At 41.7% G+C, this 17,841-nt stretch overlaps 1 protein-coding gene across 5 annotated transcripts in view; it reads right to left on the reverse strand.

Moving 5' to 3' along the window:
• The window catches only part of cabp2a (calcium binding protein 2a), a 26,061-nt gene continuing 8,220 nt past the window's right edge, over nucleotides 1–17,841 (reverse strand). For 2 of the 5 annotated variants that reach the window (XM_035637050.2, XM_035637052.2), the window contains exons 3-8: nucleotides 6,357–6,578; nucleotides 3,621–3,651; nucleotides 2,423–2,557; nucleotides 1,652–1,761; nucleotides 1,225–1,372; nucleotides 1–1,053 (exon numbers count right to left, since the gene is read on the reverse strand). In XM_035637050.2, coding sequence (XP_035492943.2) covers nucleotides 1,028–1,053; nucleotides 1,225–1,372; nucleotides 1,652–1,761; nucleotides 2,423–2,557; nucleotides 3,621–3,651; nucleotides 6,357–6,578 — 672 coding nt within the window. In that variant the 3' untranslated portion in view covers nucleotides 1–1,027. Of the gene's footprint in view, nucleotides 1,054–1,224; nucleotides 1,373–1,651; nucleotides 1,762–2,422; nucleotides 2,558–3,620; nucleotides 3,652–6,356; nucleotides 6,579–6,942; nucleotides 6,991–17,841 lie in introns of those variants that run through there. The other 3 variants (XM_035637054.1, XM_035637051.2, XM_035637053.2) reach the window with 3 other exon arrangements.

A 17,841-nucleotide genomic window follows, 5' to 3' on the forward strand; every position in this document is an offset into this window, starting at 1 on the left:
TCTTGTTCACCTTTTTTATTCACAACGTAGTTTAAAGATCTGACCTGTAGAACACTGTACAAATATAACAGTGAATCTATGTGTTTGTGTGCATAAAATAAACACTTTGAGACAGTCTCCGTCAACTAATTCCCAACTGTATAGGGAAACGGGAATTTTGGACATGAAACCTGATGTGTCGTCAAACATATCTGCAGAAATATTATTTTTCTCGAAAGGTTGAATTATATATCAGACATGCACAGCTGAATGGAATCCTGAAAGTAACTGATATGTTTTGAGTTCATGTGGTTGTTGGTACAATAAAGATACATATATAATCTCTTGCATTTGCTTTTTTTTCTGAGCAAAACACTCTGTTGCGATCCATACTAAAATAATGTATTTTTAAATGGGCTGTTATTGAAAATCTGATAGTAAATCCACGTCCTTACATCACGCTTCAGATTCAAGTTAGGTAGACTTATGAATTGCATATTTAAAGGGTCAGTTCGCCCATTTACAAAAATAAACAAATAGATTAAAAAACAATCTAGCAACACAGATTTATTTGGGTTTTATGCTATGCTATGAAACACAACAAACTAAATTCCATTCGTCTCCATCAGTTGAGACAGAAATCTCTGACATGGCAACTAAACCCCGAGCTAGGGTTAGGGTAAGGGTCAGGAGCAATTTGGGGTATGTGATAATTTATTATTGTACTAATGCAATGTACTATAAACAAGATTTTGTGCATATATAGATATGCCGTTGCTGGAATGTGATTCTCAGTTAACTTCTAAACAGACCATAGCTTTGGTTAAACCACCTCCTCGCGCGATAATCTCTCATCACATGTCGAATACACATTACATTCATACAACAGTTGACACATTGAAGGGACTCTCTTACGTTTGAGAGACGATGGGGGAACCGAAAAAAATAAAATAAAATACAGACACCAAGAAGTTTGTACGTCAAGAAGAATTACAAGAACATCGACTGTGGTCCGGTCCAGTGCAGCAGAGTGAGGTTTGGTGAAGAGTCAGCGAGACATCATTCGCACAAACTCTGTGGAAGGAAAAAAACATGTGTCGCTTACTCTCTTGTTTCTACCAGCTTTGTATGCTGCACGCATCCCCGAGGAATATTCTTTCGGAACATTTTCCCTTGTCCCTCCGATTGATTCCCTCTGCACTTTTTGTTCCCATTGCTTTCCTGCCTAAAGTCTTCACAACTCACCTTCGAAGTCCACCTGTCCATCCCCGTTGAGGTCGACGTCACGCAGGATCTCGTCGATCTCTCTGTGGTTCAGCTGTTCCCCCATCAGCTTCTTCATGGCTTCTCTTAACTCCCCAAGGCTGATCTGTCCGTCGCCATCCGAATCAAACTGAGGGGCCGAGTGGGGGGGGGGGGGGGGGGGGGGGGGGGGGGGAAGGGAAACGACAATCAGAATGGTGTTCATGGCCAAAAAGGTTTATCCAACGCTTTCAATGTATTTGGCGCACTGCAAAGATAGCAAGTAGAAAAGGGGTAGGTGCTGTAAGTACGAGGAGGAAAATAAGGACAGGGAGTTGAAGAGCAAGAGAAATAAGTGAAATACATAATACGCAAACACAGATCAAACAAAACAAAAAGATGGGCTGTATAATATTGTAATATTACAGACCTCTCTGAAGGCGTCTCTCAGCTCCTTGACCCCAATCATGTCTGCAGTCTCAGCCAGCATCTTCGGACCCATCAGCTCCACAAAGTCCTCAAAGTCCACCTTGCCGCCACCTAGAGGGAAATGAAATAAGTACGCAAATTCATAACCACATATCAATCATTTCAGAACCAATGTCGCGGTAAGCTGAAATCAATGCTACACAGAGCGCCACGGACTCTTAACATTAGTAACACACACATATACAAGTGAACAAAGGATTTTTACCCTCGCCGCGGCCTGTTGACATCCACATTCCTGGATGGAGCTTGGTCACATTATTGATTGAATCAATTCTAATTCTTAATCAATTACATTTTGTTGTTGTTGTTGAAACAGATGAAATCACTGTTACCATATAGTGATGATATATCATCGATACCTGGCAACATTTAGCGATTGGTGTTCAAAGTTTTTCAAAGTCATTGATTCACTAAAAGCTTATTGAATCAATTTTTGTCCAATTGAGTCCAATTAAATATGTTTATTCTCATAAAAGGTATTTTACCAGTTGCCCTCTACTCTTAGGTCCTCTGCAGATTTAATGACCAACATGACAACATGATGATAATAATACAGTAATTATTTGTATGCGTGGACACCAGCGGTTCCAGAAGTATACAACAGTAGGTGGAGGCAGGGCAGAAGTTCCGGGTCCTGTCAACCACTCGGCAACTCGATTATAACTCTGACACAATGAATATCTCCGATTGTGTTTGTGTGTGCGGGACTCACAGATCTGCTGGCTGAGTTCGATCAGTTCCATCTCTGTCGGCATGTATCCCATTGTCCTCATGCACTCCCCAAGGTCCTTGCAGCTGATGAAGCCGTCCTTGTCTTTGTCAAACTCCCTGAAGGCCTCGCGCAGCTCTGCGGGGAAGTATGTGTGTGTGTGTGTGTGTGTAAGCGAATGAGAGCATTATTGCTGTAAGTGTATACTGTCTAAGTCTTATACAGTTAGGCCTGAGTGCATAATCTTTATATGATTATCATCCTCCAGATTAGGTATTTGCAGGGAAATGAGACAGTCCTGGTGATTATGGATCTAATCTAGGAATTAGGAGTGTGTGTGTGGAGGCAGGAGTAGGGTTCACAAGAAGTCCTCAATGTGGCAAATCAGTGCTTTGCTGATGTCCCGACCTTGACAATGGCCGAGCTCAGAGTGGTACACGCACCCCAGTGGAACGGTGTATTTTGGTGTGCGGATGTACTTTTGAACTGGCGTCTCACAAGCACATCTGTTTCTGACGCCATGTCAGTCTGCTTTTCTGTGATTTAAACAGTAGCTCCTCGCCTGTCACTAAATGTTATGGTTTACAGATCTGATCGTCTCGCGTAATGCTTTATTCTGTCCAGCTGGCCTTATCCCTGGTCAGCTGGTTGAAAAAGAACCTGAAAATAGAAGTGGACAGAAACATCCGCGGGTGTAAAGTGCGGAAGGAGCGGGTTTATCCAGACCCCTGCAGACCAGCTTTCATCTGTGGGTCGTCCGTCGCCATCTAGCACCTGAAACTTTCACAGACTGACTGGACTTGATTTTGATCCCTTTTCTTTTAAGAAGTGTGTCAATGGCGAATCCAGACATGTCACAGGAGAGCGGCGCTAAATTGGTGGAGTACTCTTCAAGCTTAATTGAAAAAGGTCAAGCTCTAATGAAGGGATTGTAAACCAAACAGAATCGGTAAAAAAGCCGCGCCTTGAGAATAATCGTTTTCCTTTGAACTTTCTTACGGTTCAAGAAAGAAAGAAAATATCTCGCTTCAAGGAGAGGGACAAAATCAAGACTTTTTGAATTCTGCCTATATGAAGCAAAGCACTGTCCCCCCCCACCCAGCCTGCCCCACGGTCAAACAGATGGGTTGCATGGGAAGCAGTTCAGGAAGAAGACAGGGGAGCAATGAGGATTTGGATTAGGATTTTGGCATCTCCGTACCTTCCATTTCCTCCGGCCGCAGATCTCTGTCCTGCCGTGGTGCAGACACAGGACACAGGACACAGGACACAGGACACAGGACAGAGAGAGACATGGACAGTCAGTCAGGCAGGTTACACACAAACAGGTTGATCTCAACCTCACAGACAAAACATGCTGGGAACATTTTTTTTTAGTAAATCAGCTTTTAGTGTCTCCTTCACACCGTTTTTCAGCGGGGCATTTGTTGCTCTATGTCCATCCGCCCAAGCCGAGATTTTATCACAGGATTATTTGGTTTTTGATCTGGCTGACCCTAATATCATTTTTTTTTAGCAGATCTGCTAAACAGTCTCGTAACAAATCTCATTTTGCTCCTGCTGGTGGCGAAGCTTCGGAAATCTGCCCAACATACACTTCACGCCAAGCATTGGATGTGTGTTAGGGGAAAAAACATATGCACAATGACACAACGCAGTGGATCCCTTTTGCGTCTTTCTCCCCTTTCAAACACAGGAAAAATTCATATGCATTTGCACACACACACACACACACGCGCGCGCGCACACACGCATCTAAGCTGATGAAATGATTTGCATGTTGATAAATTTCTGAGAAACCAGAGAAAACCACCACGGTTTAACACTATGAGTACATTGGTAAATTCAAGTGGTACATGAGAGTTTAAAAGAAAAAATACACACACACACACAGTGTGTTGGCACCGGCAAAAGTTGATGCCAGGATAAGTGTGTTGGCGGCGTGATGTGCGTGGCTGTGACATCAGCAGTAGGAATAATACAGGCCTGGATTAGGGGATGCAAGGGACAGAACAGTGGCAGGGAGATTACAGCGGCAAATTGTATTACAAATCACGGAGGCTCATCGCTTTTTTTTACATTTCCCTATCCGCTGCGGATGTTTTTTTCATCAGAATTTCCGCAACTGCGGTCCCACCGGCGCTTTATTTAACTCAGCACACCTGCACAGGCCGAACACGCAGCGAACGCACGTTCCATATGTTGCAAACAATTTGTCATTTTGAGCCACAGAGTAAATGTTATACTTGTTATATTCCAATTTTGTTTCTGCTTGCATTCTGAAACTACTACTGGCATCGATTGCTTAGAAGATGTCTGAAACAACTCCGAATTTTGTTGGATGCCACCAACACCAAAGGAAAAAAGGATGTAGATGCAAACTAGAACTTCTATAGATATTCTGATCCCAAGGGAGAATTCATTCTATGGTTTCTCTTTAGTTTGTCATTTTAAAGAACCAAGGACGGTTGTGGTAGAATGAGTTGTGATGCGTTTTCTGTCATTTACAGAAATGGTGGAAGGCATGGAAGTTCATCATGTCAGTTGTTATAGCATTTGTCTTTGTAATTTTATACATCTGAGGAAAATGTTGATATCCCCTCTAGCCACGACATTATGCTTTTGCATTTCCTGCATTCAATTCATTTCGAGAACATTTTTGAATGATGGATGCTAAATGCTACATTCCGAATGCTTACATTGCTCTCAATGCGCATGCTACCACGCTGCAGTATGTTCAGCGTCATATATTTCGTTGAATAAACGTGCCTGTTTCCACATCCATAGAGACCAACGGCCAACATCGTCTTCCCTAGAGCGAAGCTGCCACACTGTGTCCGTTTGCCACTTAAGTTTCTAGGATTTCCTCTGGAATTCGGTAAAGAATACGCAACCCAGGCCCAGTGTCTTGTGCACGCTTATCGTCTGAGAAATGGGTATCAACTCGAATGGTTAGCTCTGTTACTCCTGCACGCCAAAGTGCAAAGTTGCTCGAAGTCTTTCTGTCGCTGTCCTGCTTCGCACTTCTGATTATTACGTAGCTATTGAATCTACCACTCTTACCAATCGTTTAGCATTATGGAAAAGGGTTTTTAACATAGGCCTACAGACACTCATTTGTCATAGCATAACTATTCAAGGCCATACACCAAAACTGCGTCAGAAAAAAAGCTCTGCCCATTGGCCAAAATTAGAAGACTGCCTCAGCCTTTTTTTATTGGAATTTCATATATTCTTTTACCAAAGGTCAATTACAAAATATTAGGAAAAAAATATATATATAGTGCCCATGATAAATAATAGCTATATATCATAATTGAGTTATATTTCATTTCTCCTCTAGATTCAACACAAGGTCTTCTGAAACCTCCACCATCATCCTAATGGCTCTGTTCAATTAGCGCTGCTCGCTGCGCGGCCGAGAAATGACTCTATTGTTGACCTCTGACATCTCTACCTTCTCTGCATAGGGCATTAATCTGACAGAACCGTTGCGCGCGGCATCTCCAGCACCGTTGGAAGGGCTGGATTTAAGGTCTAAATGACAATCTGGACAAATTGTGAGGCCAGTCCCTCAGTCATCATAGGGGAATCGTTTATATTACCAATGTATCTCCGTTTTTAATAGCTCAGGGCTGCTGTTGGACATTTCTTTCCTTCTTTCTTAAGCATTTTTCAGCAACAATGCTTCTTTGGTGGTGGTTTAGCGCGACTTCTCGTGTATAGAGATGGAGGTGGAGGGGTGGGGGGATGATGTGATATTGAACTGATGCATGACCTGGACTTCACCTTCTTTAGGACAGTCAGAGCTTTATAAAAATGAATGGATAAACAGATTTATGTGTGAATTTGACTACGGTAATTGTGTGTGTGTGTGTGTGTGTGTGTGTGTGTGTGTGTGTGTGCGTGTGTGTGTGTGTGCGTGTGTCATACATACAAGCTGGCTCTGTGCGAAGCCCTGTCTAAGGAAGATACATGCAGGCCCCACTATGTGGTGCAGCACGTTGCAGTTCTTAACCAGAGCGCACAGGGGCTCATTGAATTCCCGCTCGTTCCCTCCTTCATCCTCGTCCTCGGTGTCCACCTCACCGGCACCACCCAGGTCCTCCAGCATGGCGGCAGTTAACGGGGCGCTGGTTCTTTCTACCGGTGACACCTCCTTGGACGAGGGGGGAGCCGGCCGGATTAGGAGAATGGTAAAGTTAGTTCTTAAACTCCACCGACAGGTAAACTGATAATTCATGTCTCAAGCTCTTAAAAACATCGTTGCAGACAAATTCATGAATATAGACACATTTATTGTATATTTTTATATTAGACACAAAGTCCATTTGAATGGCTGTTGTGTCCAGTAGGAAGTTGTTTAAAGCTCGAATTCAAATGGTCAACTATAGACTAACTTTCGTATAAAATCAAGTTTACAAAATGACATCCACAAGGCACAACTTCAACATCTTAATCTGTTCAAACATACTGTAACTAATCTGTTACTCTCAGCTAAAAGCAGTGGAATTCTTCCTTACCTTCTTCCTTTTACTGTTCTTTTTAGAAGCCTTGTTGATGTTTCCCATCCCTCTCGCCCTCTTTCTTTCTATCCCCCCCCCACCCTTTCCTTTGCTCCTTGTTTGCCCCCACACTTGTTCTGTTTCTCCCCCCTCCCGGGTCAAATCTCACACAAGAGCGCAAAATCCATACTGCATCCTGTGCATCCCATAGGCCCTTCACACCCAGTGAGGCAAAGGCAAAAGACTCCACTTCCACCACTACTGCGGAAAGTGACTCCTCACTCGGTGCACGCGCCACACTCCAAGATCCCGTTGGTCCAGTGAGGGACGAGGCAGGCGTGTGATGCCACGTTAAATCCTCAACTCCCATAGGTTGCTGGAGGCTGTCATGACGAGCTTTGAGACGTGTAGGGGGATATTAGGGAAACAGCGGCAGGGTGCAGAGGATTGACAGGGTGGGGTGGGACAGTCGGGTCATATCTGTGCCGAAACAACCTGCTGCTGCCAGACTCTGACTCTGATTGCATGACTCGAACATTTTCTCTCTCCCCCTTTTATTTATCTCTATGCCTCACACACACTCTCTCTCTCTCTCTCTCAAACACACACAGACACATACACACACACACACACACACACACACACACACACACACACACACGTATCTACATGATACTTCCTAATCTAAACCCAATTCTAACCATAACCGTAAAAAACACACACACGCACACACGCACACACACACACACACGTGAAACGTTGTTCTGCCAGACTAGTCATTTGAAGTCCATAAACACGATGTCAGAGAGGCGGAGAGGGGAAGGTGGGTGGGATGGATTAGATTAAATTGGTCCAAATTCAAGGGATCACTCACGGCGAGAGGGGGCTGACATGAACAGAAAATGCGAATGTGTGTGTGTGAGTATGTGGAAGCGAGAGAGAGAGAGAGAGAGAGAGAGGAGTAGGGGATGGCAGAATTATGGATGGAGAGTTGGCTGCCTGTGTAATCCCTGGCATTTCAGATTAGAGGACAGTTATGTTGAAAAGCCAGCGGGAGTATATGCGCTTGAAGAAGAACATTTTGGTTACAGTAGTGAGCCCATATTTAAGAACACGAGAAAGTAACTGTACGTGTGAGAGGGCACACAATAAATTACAAAATACAAATTATTTCATTTTGAATTTTGCTAGATTGCTAGATTTGTAAACTTTCTCATATATAATTGTGAAATAGTGGTAGAAAAGGTAATGTCAATGACAAATCTAAATATTCATTTTAAACCTAAATGTTATATCCAAGTCTAAATGTTAAATCTAAATGTCATGGGTGCCTGGTTAAACTAGATATTTAGCTAATGTAGAACTTCCCACTGCCGACCAGTGGGGTAGCAATACCGAAATAAAAGCTTGATGAAGCAATCCAGTGCTGCCTCCTTCATGTGGTAACATTCAATATTAGATTTAGATTCAACATTGAGATTTAACAATTAACATTTAGATTTCAATTTTAGAATCAACTTTGACAACTAAGTTCATAAATAATGCTGTAAATCTGGTAAAAGAAAAGTGACTTTAATTTTTTTTGAAACATTTTGGAGCTATATATGGTGAAATGCTGCTGTCTACAGAGAATATCCTACTAAATCCTTTTAAATTAAAATGTCCTCGGTGTAAGCTAGAGTATGTAATTGTATGAAGGATCTACATATAGAAATGATTATTGTTTCTGCTGGGGACACATGTATATCATGTGTGAATTTATTTATTAAGCTCTTCTGCAAAAGCTTTAAAACCCACTGCTCTCCAGACTAGATCTCCTCAGTTCCACCTCACAAATGGACTAGATCTAAAACAAATTTAAATCTGTCTCTTTGTCCTTTAATCTTTTAATATAGTTTAAAGTTTATAGTATATATATACATTGTTTCTGATTTTCTGTTTGCTCCCAGAACACCTACCAGAATTTGGAAAAACAACTGCACTACAAATTCACTCGCATGAAATTTCACTGTCTTAATACTTGGTTTGTCCAATATCAATAAATCTCTGCAACTTCAATGTCTTTCTATGTGCAATCATGTTTACACTGTATCTACTATTGCTATTTTATATGTCCTTATGTTAATATTTATTTTTAACTTAATTAATACTTTTTAAAGTAATGTTTCCTATTTTTGCCATTCCCTTTGCTGCTGTAACACGGCAAATATCCCCTTTGTGGAAATATAAAAGGATGATCTAATTTTATATCTTGTTTGTCTGCCCTGTTCTCTGTTGAAAGAAAGATCTTGAGATGATCTGATTAAATCAAGGTTATATATAAAACCACCAAATGGTACCAAATAGTAAATCATACCCCTAGTGGCTTTAATATCACATAGATAAAAACAAACAAAAAGTAATTTGATTTTCCTTTGCGCTTTTTTTGGTTTTATATCTTTTAATTCTTCACACCTTTCCCGCCCTCATTTCCCCTTTCCTTACTTGCTACTCATCAATCCTTTCGTACTTTTTGTCGTGAAAATGCCACATAAGCATAAAAAAATGCCCCAAATGCAGAAGCAAAACTGCATCACAAACGTTGATTCACAGGATCTGATTCATTTCAATTACGTAACAATGAGATTGCACAAGTCTTAGAATATTGAATAGTGCAGACAGCTGTGGAAAAGTACGGAAGAATATTAGGGCCAGGCATATGAAAAACAATGAGGGGGAAGATTTTTAAAAGAATTTTAACATTTTGATAAATAAAGTAGAAATATCGAGATTAAAGTTGAAATGTTGAGAATAAAGTTGAAATACTACTTTGGGAATAAAGTCGAAAAGTGTATCCCGGTAGCACTTTTCAGCAGCACCAAACAACCGGATGTTGATGTTTTGTTAGCCAGTTTGCTAAGCTAACGCTAGCTGCTAACCAAGTCTTAAAGCTGCGATATTATTATTGACAGGCTGAATCTGGAAGAAACGATGCGGTGACAACGGGTCTTTGGACATGTACGTCAACGTGTGTCCTGACACGATGACGTTCAATTGCCATCAACTGTTGATGAATTTTGAGAAACGCGCAGTTAGCGAAGCTAGCGTAGCTTTGCTAACGTTAGTGAAGGCGGATGTGTGACAGCAGGACTGTGACCACAACACGGACGTTTGGGGCGACTTTGTTCACGACATTTCGTCTTTATTGTTGAAATTTTAAATGAATAAAAAAAATCGTCCCCCTCATTTCAAAATAATAATAATCTTCCCCCTCATTTTTTTCCCCTTGTGACTGGCCCTAATACTCTTCTGTAGAAAAGGCAATCTTCTTTCAGGTGAAACAATATCATACGGTTGTTCCTCGTTCAGGCAAACCAGCGGACTAACAAGTATCAGACAGAGTGCTTTAGCTGTTATTTCCACAGCAGTCTGTTCTATTTATTATACTTATGAACTCGCTTACAGCACATGCACATATAAAGTGTGCATGTGTGTTGCTGCCCGCTGTAAAGTGCTGGTCATGTGGTACTGGGTGTGTGTGTGTGTGTGTGTGTGTGTGTGCCAGAGATTAGCACAGTATGTGTAAGACCAGCGCTGAGCGCCTGCGGCCCTAATCCTCCGCAGTCAATTTGGAAGAGCTAAAACATGATTTTTCTCAATTTTCCCCCATATCTGGATGAGAACATTCGCTTCACTCCATCTCTTTCCTGGGTTTCTTATTATTTTTCCATGCGTGTTCCCATTTCTCTGTTTTCCCAATAATGCAGCCTCCTTTTTATTGCAGATCTCTGCACATTGCTGCTCCAATTTCGACTCTTTTTATTCTTCTGGCTTCACGAAGAACTGTGCAGCTTCACACTGACATGTTAAATGTGGGACTTGAGAACACTGGAGAAAAAAATCCTCTATATAATATCTCATTCATATGTCCCTTCAGCACGAATAAAAACTGATCCCCCAGAAGAGCGTTGCACTGTGAGTGTATCAACAGCAGAGCGCAGCAAGGCTCAAACTGTTGCAAACCAAGAGGACATGTGCTTATCTGTAATAGTCGTGTCCAACCAGCAGATGTCAACCTAATGCTTTACTGTTGAGGCATCCGCATCACTTTAGTTCCACGATACATTTTTTAAATATCTGTGTGAAGCAGAAACAGAGAAACACACAGCGGAGTGTAACAGGGAGCATGGAGATGTTTAATGGGAAAATCCTGATTTTGAGCAACCAATGTTCCAAATCACAGAATCACAACCCCCTGCTCCTAAGACACGACTCTCCACCTCAACCTGACGACTGACCCCTTCATGGACTTAAATAAAGTTCCGCCGGGAATCCATTAAGTAGAGAGGATGGAGAGTAATGAGATGACTTACGACAGAGGATTTGAGTCCGCAGAGTCTCAGTTACATAATGGTATATGCCTTAGCCCATTATTCCAGATGGACACCTACCAGATTAGCAAATGGAAGCCTCAGACTGGTGTTCCGCCCCCCTCTCTCCATTAATTCCTATGTTGTATTTCATAAACATGCAGAAAATACTTCAGATGTACTGTAACAATGGCTGCAGGTGGTATCAAGTGGAGACATCTTGCACAAATATATGGACTTACACGTAAAAAGTCCACAACAACATAAAAAGGGAGCTCTGACACCCTGCCTCAATCACCAGCCTGGTGTTGGGAACACAAAGCTTTTCACTTAAAAAATATAAACCCAAACAAACAGAAAAAATCTGAGCATTTGGGTGAGAAATTCGTGCACCATCCCTCGACAACAGCGGGCACACCAGATGCCTGCAAGACAAAGACATGGAAGAGAGGCCAACAGGAAATCCAGCGCCGGGGCAGTAGACAACATGATGGACACGGTCCAAAAGGCAGGATTTTTTTTTTTCAAACATTTTGGCAGAGCTGGGGTGACTACATGGGTATTTGCGTTCTCACGTGTGCACGCTGACACACAAACACAAATTTATTGCGGAGGCTTTAAATCAGTTGGTAAAAAAAGAATACATATATATACATATATATATATATATATATATATATATATATATATATATATATATATATATATATATATATTTTTTTTTTTTTACAGTTATCACCATACTGTGACAACACACAGTATGCATAGTATCAGCATCATCAGACTGTGGGTATAAGGTTGGTACGGTAATCCAAGTGCATTAGAGAGGTGGTAACACTCTGATATGTGTAGTATTAGTTGACGTCACAGAGCAATATAACATGTTCATCCCCTTCATTCAGCATGACACATTCATCTTGTACTATTGAACTATGCCTTCTGACCTCGGACGTGAGCTGATCTCGGAAGACATTATGCGATACATCTGACGAATGAAGACATCTGCGAGATCATTCGCAGGGAGATGGATCGAGCCGAACCCAGCTGAGTTCAGATGGGTTTGACTTGCGATGCAAACATTTCCCTCGGCACACAGCTGACTTCATCTAACAGATCCACACATGTATGAGAAAAAAGACTTTCAGCAGGTCAGTGAAAATGACAAAGCACAACCTCCATTCCCAATGGCAACTCTTTCCACATACAGTAAGCACAAACACTTATTTGTTCTACATGCAACAAACAGTGAGTTTGGCAATGTAGCGTGAGAACACAGAGTGATATGCTCTGTGTTCTCACGCAGATGTGGACACATCATGACATTTGCGAAAATGTCATGATGTGTCCAGCTCTTATAGCTGTATGTAAGGTCCTGAAGCTATCACGACTGTAAATACAGCATTTCTTAAAGCTGCACCTATCATTTATCAACAGTGGTAGATATTATGATAAGAGCTGCAACAGTTAATCGATTACTAATCGACTACTAAATTAATCTGCAACTATTTTGATAATCGATTAATCGGTTTAGGTAGTTTTTATGAAAAAATAAAGTCCAAATTCTCTGATTTCAGCTTCTTCTTCTTTGCTCGTCTGTGACAGTAAAGTAAATATCTCTGGTGTGTGGACAAATCGAAACATCATCTTGAGAGTTTAGGAAACACGATCGATATTTTATGGAGCAAACAACTAATCGATTAATCGAGAAAATAATTGATAATGAAAATAATCGTTAGTTGCAGCTCTAATTATGATTGTGTGGAGCATCTTATAATATTTCAGCCTGTTGTTTCAGTTTTTTCTGCAAAAGACAAAAGCTCTGAGACCATCTGTGCGAGCCTGCCCAGCTCCAAACTACACACAGGCCACACGGCAACCCACCGTGACGTCACCCATTGGTCTGTGAGCTGCCATTACGAAGCCATGAGTTTTGCCATTTTGGCCGGCGCCATCTTGTTGTTTTTTTTAAACCAGAGGTACACCTGCGACCTGCACCCATTGGATGGTCCAAGCTGTCAATCACACGGTATCCATGCCCCCGATGCGTACCAAGCTTTATCATCCTATTTTCAGATGGAGTAGCCATCTGCTGGTCATTCGAGAGAATACAGATTTCAGGTACTTGCATTGGCTTCACTTTAACAACAATGAGTCTGTGTCCACGTCAGTGGACAGTCTATTGCAGACACAGTTAGCAACTCTCTAATAACATGATGGAGCATTCAGCAGCTAAAAAGCCCCAGCGGCACCAAAATATATTTTTACGTGTCCACTAACAAATGACGCAGATTAATTTGGAAGGTGTCATTCTTGGTGACAAATTTACAGAGAAATGAACTATCCACCGACTCTTCAGTTCCTCTCAGTCATGTTTACCCAGTTCTTCTGTTTTCAGCAAAATATGCTCCAGACACCCTCAGAGACTGGTGGCGGTTTGCGGCGTGTGGCGTTCAGAAGGTAAAGAGCTACACAAAGACAATCTGCATTGAGGGATAGAAGTTGGTCTTGGTTCAACATTAGGATGACTCACTGTCGAACAAAATTGGACACGTTCCCTTGTTGAGACGCAGGTGCAACTAGTTAGCATCACTTTCAGCAAAACCGGTGAATGAACAAGAGGAATAGAAAGAATCTGGAGAACCGTACATCTTATAAACTAAGTGCTTCATGAAACCTTGATCTGAGCCCGAACTTTGATCAAAGTCCCAGACTAACTGTGTTGGCCAAGAGTTCGTATAAGGAAAAAGGGCCAGAAGAGCCAGAGGAAGATTTCAAATCTACAGACCGTACAACCACATGTGGCTGGCTGGACAGGCCCCTCATTCTCTGCTCTCATTTTCGCCCACCTACCCATACCCAAAAGGCAGATAATGCCTTTTGCACCTGGCCAGATTTTCGTTCATGCATTTCCCTGTGACCTAGAAGTTAGATTTGAGTTTCCTCTGAGGTCCCGGGGGTCCTATGGATTAGAGATGCGCTGCGATAAGTAGGATGAAGGGATAGAAAGTCTCAGAAAGGTTGGAACTGCGTGTCCTCTATCTCCATCCACGAGTGTAGGACACAACTGTTGGCGCTCAGACTGCTCCAGTGGTAATGGTCCATCAACTAACCCGCTTTTTAATCTGTCTACTCAAGCTGCTCCTGTTTTTATAACCTGGCTTTGTGGGTGGAAACAGTAAGAATTCAGTAGTAATTGTAATTTGCTATCATGACTGCAATAAAAAGAGGTTATTGCTGAAAATGTAAATGAATATGTTCATTACTCAAAAGCACTAAAATGACTAATATGTTCATTTGTTCTGCTTCATTAAAAATTGAATGAGAGACCATGCAAGATCCTGAATCCAATTCATTCCTTAAATTTGTGTTTGAGAAATCAAAATGTTTTTCAATTTCCATGGACAAAATGGCATTCTTATATGTATCCCGCTATCAGTTCAGCAGAGGAATTTCACTGTGTACATTTTTATAAGACCACTAAAATGGAAATTTTGGGATGTTTAACGGTCTGTATCATAACAAATCTTTCATCATATAAACTGCAGTCTGTGAGAAAATCTTAAAATACAATGTGAAATGCCAAGGCCTGAGGCTTGAAGAATATCAGTGAAATAAGGCTAGGCAGGCAGACAGATATTTCAGGACATCTTAGGATTCATGTTGAGTTTGTTGTTTCAAACTAAATGATAGTGCTCTGCCTTTTATAGGTATGACTAAGGCTGATTAGACAAGTCTATACCAAGTTCCCCAAAACTTTTGATTACCACATAATCTTTTCGAAAAATAGATTTCACAATATTAAGCAACTAAATATGTTTTGGACTGATTTTTTTGTCAACTGGCCAATCTAGCAGTGTAATATATATATGAATGCTTTCTTCTTTGATGCCAATGAGTAAGACCAACATATTTTATCTCCACTGATACAAAAGTGACATCATTTTTGCATAACCACAAAAAGTCCCACTCTTGACGGTGTCTTCACTGTCAAGGGCGCGGTGGTGTGTATATGGATGCTCGCGTGTGTATTGTGCGCGAATTTGTCAAGTGTTTACGAAGAAAGGGGTAAAGAGAGTGAGAGTGATAAATGCTTTGTGATCCCATGAGCCAATTACCTCTTTATATGTAATCACCATACTTCTCTACCACTTTTCATGTCCTTTTGGTGTTTTCCTCCTTCCCTTCAGTTCGACAATACCTTGTGTGTTCCTACCAAATTCAAAAATGTAAATAAATAAATAAATAAATAATAAAACTAAATCTTTGGCCGCGTTTAGACCAACTTTGGCAAATGAACAAACAATCCAACTATAGCTGCTGTGCAGACTGGTAAAAGGGACTTTTCCGCCTTTCATTTGCAGATCGGTGCTCCGTTTGGTCGGTAAATGTGTGTGTGTATGCGAATGCTAAGGGTGCCGTCATCCATGGGGGGGCGCCGCAAAACATAAAGTGGGCGTGGTCTTCCTGAGTTCCTCGCTGGGCTGCACACCTGTTCTGATTCGTCGCCAGATTGTTTTGTCTCGACCTTGGTTGATCACTCGGAGCGTTTCTTCTCTGAACTCGTTCGGATCTTGTTCGGTGATTTTCGCAATCTCTAATCGTGTGCCCTCATTTTCTGAGGCAGGCAGTGCCAGGTATGAGTCCTTGAACTCAGCCCGAGACTGGACGTCAGTCACGAGGCCATTGCCGAACACACGCCGCCTTGCTCCTGCTTCTCTACCTAATTTATCAACTCCAAAAACAGACAAACTGCGCCTGACGTGTCAGTCACGAGCTGACGTCATGGTGAACTCTGTCTGCTGTCGTGACGTGACGCAAGTTACCAATGCTTGCACGTTACTAAGCATCTTCCAAGACTGTGCAGGAGTTGCAGCTGCAAAATGAGTTGAGAAAGGATGAAATTATTCTTAGCAGTTCTCAAAAGTTTCTTGAATTATTTACAATGTGTAATGAATACTTCATTGTCATTTTTATTGTTGTATATCACTATATGTTGCACATCTTAGATGTCGTACAATGTTTAATTTCTTGATGATTGAAATAATGGGACGGGTGGGTTGTCATGTAGGCTACTGTAAACACCTTGGGTGTCTGTGTGTGTGTGTGTGTGTGTGTGTGTGTGTGTGCCAACATTGCTGGGACCCCCTCGTTTCTTACGTAACATGGCTCCAACATGGCTCCAGTTCCGATCCATGTTGCGTAATGAACAAGGGGACAGCAAAAGTGTCACAGGTAGAGACTCACATGCACTAACACACACATGCACTAACACGAATGCGCACCAGGCTACAGCAACGAAGAATAGAGGAGCTTGGGTCATAACTGGGAGTGTGACTTCTCTCTCTGCTCAAGACAAAAAATTGCTTCCCTGCAAATTTTACAATAAAATCAGTTGTTGACAGCTATACTTGTGTTTAAAATCTCATATCCTTGAATGGCTAAATACAGAGCAGCATGTACATGGTGACTGTTCCGGGGGTTTGAAAAGTTCATGAAGACCTTTAGTGGTCATGTTTGGCATGACAGTGTCTGAAATGACAAAAGAGCTGGTTGCACTTAATGCACGCAACAGATGAGAATTGTGAAAGAGAATCACAGGCGGAAGAAGGGAGAAAAGACGACGGAACAGGTGAAACCGTGGTAAACATACACGTTTAGTTCACAGTAACAATATCTATCCAGCGTCATCCGACAAAAGACGGTAGTCCCTTCAACCTAGAGAGACGGTGAGGTGCAGTAAAAACAAAAAAAGACTTTTGTCCACAGTGTTAAACTGCACAGCGATGACAAATGTGCCCACTAGCTTGTTGCCATGATTAAGCTGACTCATAAGCCATGTTTTGTAGTAGTCAAAAATAACGCAGAGTAAAAACTGATTTAAAGTGTGGATTAGCATGCAGGTCACTGTGCTGCATGACCCTTAACTTCCAAACCGATTAAATCTCTCACTGACACCGACTGACTCATTCATTTTCACTCATTCTTTAACTGGGAGATTTTTTTTTAAATGTCCGTCACAGTGGAGATTTGACTAAACAGTATTGTGTTCGTTTTTCATCGCTTGCTGACTTGAGTCTTGTCCTCTCACTCGTTTCGAGCTGTAATCTCCTTTTACCTCGCAACCAATCTCTTCTCTTTGTCTTGATGACATCACCCCCCCCCCCCCCCATCATTCACTCCGTCTGCTTATCTGAGTATATGGATGACTCATCTGGACAATGAGAACTGGAGGATGAAGAAAGACAACAGAGCAGGACCTCCTTTTCTTTTCAGTGGACAATTTAATGAATGCATTGTGGACCCATTTTTGATAAAGATAAAAAAAAACATGCCCTGTGAATTGACTGTTATCTGAACTTTGCTCCCTGACTGACTTCTATAGCTTGCTTTTGTTCTTGTGAGACACATATGGAAGTCTTCTTTTCAGAGAGAAAGAAAGACAAATACCTGTTTCTCAATTCTTGCCATCAACAGTCAGCTTTGATTAAAGGTCAACAGTTACTGGCAGCTTTGATCAGATATCAGATATCAGCTAATGAAGGTGCACGACGACTCACAACCTCACTAG

Source organism: Scophthalmus maximus, chromosome 8 (genome assembly GCF_022379125.1).
Source record: "Scophthalmus maximus strain ysfricsl-2021 chromosome 8, ASM2237912v1, whole genome shotgun sequence".
Lineage (NCBI taxonomy): Eukaryota > Metazoa > Chordata > Actinopteri > Pleuronectiformes > Scophthalmidae > Scophthalmus > Scophthalmus maximus.